This window comes from Engraulis encrasicolus, chromosome 13 (assembly GCF_034702125.1).
Source record: "Engraulis encrasicolus isolate BLACKSEA-1 chromosome 13, IST_EnEncr_1.0, whole genome shotgun sequence".
In the NCBI taxonomy this organism is placed as follows: Eukaryota; Metazoa; Chordata; class Actinopteri; order Clupeiformes; family Engraulidae; genus Engraulis; species Engraulis encrasicolus.
The window spans coordinates 56,260,341-56,262,840 of record NC_085869.1 but is presented as its reverse complement, the minus strand read 5'-3'; the positions used below and the strand labels follow the sequence as shown (position 1 = coordinate 56,262,840).

Here is a 2,500-nt window from a genome sequence, read left to right as displayed (position 1 = left end):
GTGTGTGTGTGTGTGTGTGTGTGTGTGTGTGTGTTATCTGTAAAGCAGGTAGTTGTGGAGGAGATTTGGCAGGTAGAGAGTGTGTGTTCTGTTAAGTCGCTGGCATCCGAGCGTCCGACGGATATGAAATCTACAGAGCTGAGACAGAGAGCAAGGAACTGAGAGAGAGAGAGAGAGAGAGAGAGAGAGAGAGAGAGAGAGATTAATGTCAACACTTATAAAATATAATTATTTTTATTTTGACGTAATTGCAGAAGATTAATACATTTTATTATGGTTTCTGGTCTCTAGAACCTAGACTATATGCCTGTCTATCTACTACGTGTATGAACTGACATGATTTAAAATGTGCATTAAATCGACGCTGTCCAGCGAAAACCACTTATCTCCACTTCTCATTGTTTTTTATGTATTGATTTATAAAACCACATTTAAAAAAAATAAAATAATTGCAACATTAAAGTTGGCTACTAAATGATTTATCATACACATATACCCATGGAGACTGACCAGTAGTACTGTCTTATATTTTATAATAAATAAAGAACGAACATAAAAAACTAAAAATAATAGTGGAGATAAGTGGTTTTCTCTGCACAGCAACGAAATGTAAAGTGGCCGACATTTCGTTCATGTGATCATGTGATGGGAAATTCACTAACAGTTTGCACTACCAGGACATCCTGCCACTTGTGAACCATGTTCTTGTCATGATGTTGTTCTTATCATCTGTGTGTGTGTGTGTCTGTGTTTGTGTATGTGTGTGTGTGTGTGATACCTGTGTTCTGCAACAGCGCTCTCTCCTGGCTTTGTGGCGATGTAAGCTCCACAGCTCTCTTCCCCTCTGAGTTCTTACAGCTCCCATCAGCCCCGTGCTCCAGCAGAAGCCCCACCTCCATGGCCCCACCCACCCGGGCTGCAGCATGCAGGGGGGTCTCTAGACCATGCCCCCTGTTTACATCTGCTCCTACAGAAAGAGAGAACGAAAGAGAAAGAGGGGGGGGGGGGTAGATATGTGAGATTTACAGTAGATGGAGAGGAGACTTTGAGGCAATTTACACTGATTCGTTTGTATATTGTATCTATCGCGAATGCACTGTTCATTTACACTAAAATACTGAAAAACGAGTACACGTGGGGAATGATTTTAAGATGCCAGAGCCCACTTATTCACTCCAGCACAGATCTGATCTAGCGCTTTATAAACACCTGGAATCCAAGTAAATGAGGATCTGCCGCCCTTCCCCCCTCTGAACAGTCACTTAACTCACAAAATACTTAACATTTTCGAATCACATAAATATAATTAACGGACTGTTGACAGAGAAAGAGAACGTGCACCTATGCTTATTTTTGTCTATGCCTCCTTGGCATGGAAGGGAGAGGGAAAGGGCATCAGAGTTTGCTACATTGAAATGTGAAAAAAGATATAAACCGACATGCTTTAAAATGTGCATTAATTGTAAAGTGGCCAACATTTCGTTCATGTGATGGGAATTTCGCTACCTGTTTGCACTACCAGGACATCCTGCCAATTGGAAACCACGTTCTTGTCATGATGTTGTTCTTATCTTGTCATTGAAATACCATTGACGGACTATCAACAAAGAAAGGGAGAGAACGCGCCTGTAGCCTACGTGAGTGTTTTTTATAAACTGTCATGGTCTGAAGAAATGTATGTGTATAATCACCAATTGTAACCGACTATGTAGCAAGTGTACGTCTCCGGTGACAGCTTTGCAACCATGATGGGAGCCACATTCGAATTGGCAAGATATGTTGGGCTTTCTTTTGGTTATGAAATAATCAGGTGGTGCGCTCGACACCTTAATAGACCTACGCAACAGGTGCCTGCCTATCTTTGACGATTAATGAATTCAAAGTTGAAATATAAAAGCCTGAAATTGCATTTTTCTTGTCTTTATTTTTTCTTTTTTTTACCTCGCTGTCGGTTAGGGAAGGGAGAGACCTAGTTTGCCCATTAGTGTAGGACAACAATTATGAACTCGTATGGTTTAAATGTCCATAGCCTACTTATCAGTGAAGGTTGTCAGATCTGTTGCCTATGTGAGAGAAGCAGCCCACCTTATATCAGTTTGCCATGGTTTGCGCTGACGTGATGTGTCATGTGACTAGCGAATCAGCCGATCCTCATTTTTTTGTAAACAGAGTAGCTTTTTATTGACAGGACAGAAACTTTGTTTCTAAACATAAGCCGTTTGCAAGACGCCCGCACGATGATATGGTGAAATGAATTCTGTAAACGGAGCCTGTGTGTGTGTGTGTGTGTGTGTGTGTGTGTGTGTGTGTGTGTGTGTGTGTGTGTGTGTGTGTGTGTGTGTGTGTGTGTGTGTGTGTGTGTGTGTGTGTTACTAACCCAGTAGCAGTAGTGTGTGTACAGTGTCCGTCCTCCTGTTTTCAGTAGCGCAGTACAGGGGCGTTCCAGTATCCAGCTCCAAGTCAATATCAGCACCATGAGACAACAACAGCTCCACACAGG

At 42.0% G+C, this 2,500-nt stretch overlaps 1 protein-coding gene across 1 annotated transcript in view; it reads right to left on the bottom strand.

Moving 5' to 3' along the window:
• Positions 1–30: 30 nt before the first annotated feature.
• Positions 31–2,500, bottom strand: part of asb11 (ankyrin repeat and SOCS box containing 11) — a 6,979-nt gene continuing 4,509 nt past the window's right edge. The window contains exons 5-7 of the mRNA XM_063214742.1: positions 2,378–2,500; positions 779–967; positions 31–158 (exon numbers count right to left, since the gene is read on the bottom strand). The exon at positions 2,378–2,500 is cut by the window's right edge and continues 9 nt beyond it. Coding sequence (XP_063070812.1) covers positions 34–158; positions 779–967; positions 2,378–2,500 — 437 coding nt within the window. The 3' untranslated portion in view covers positions 31–33. The remainder of the gene's footprint in view (positions 159–778; positions 968–2,377) is intronic.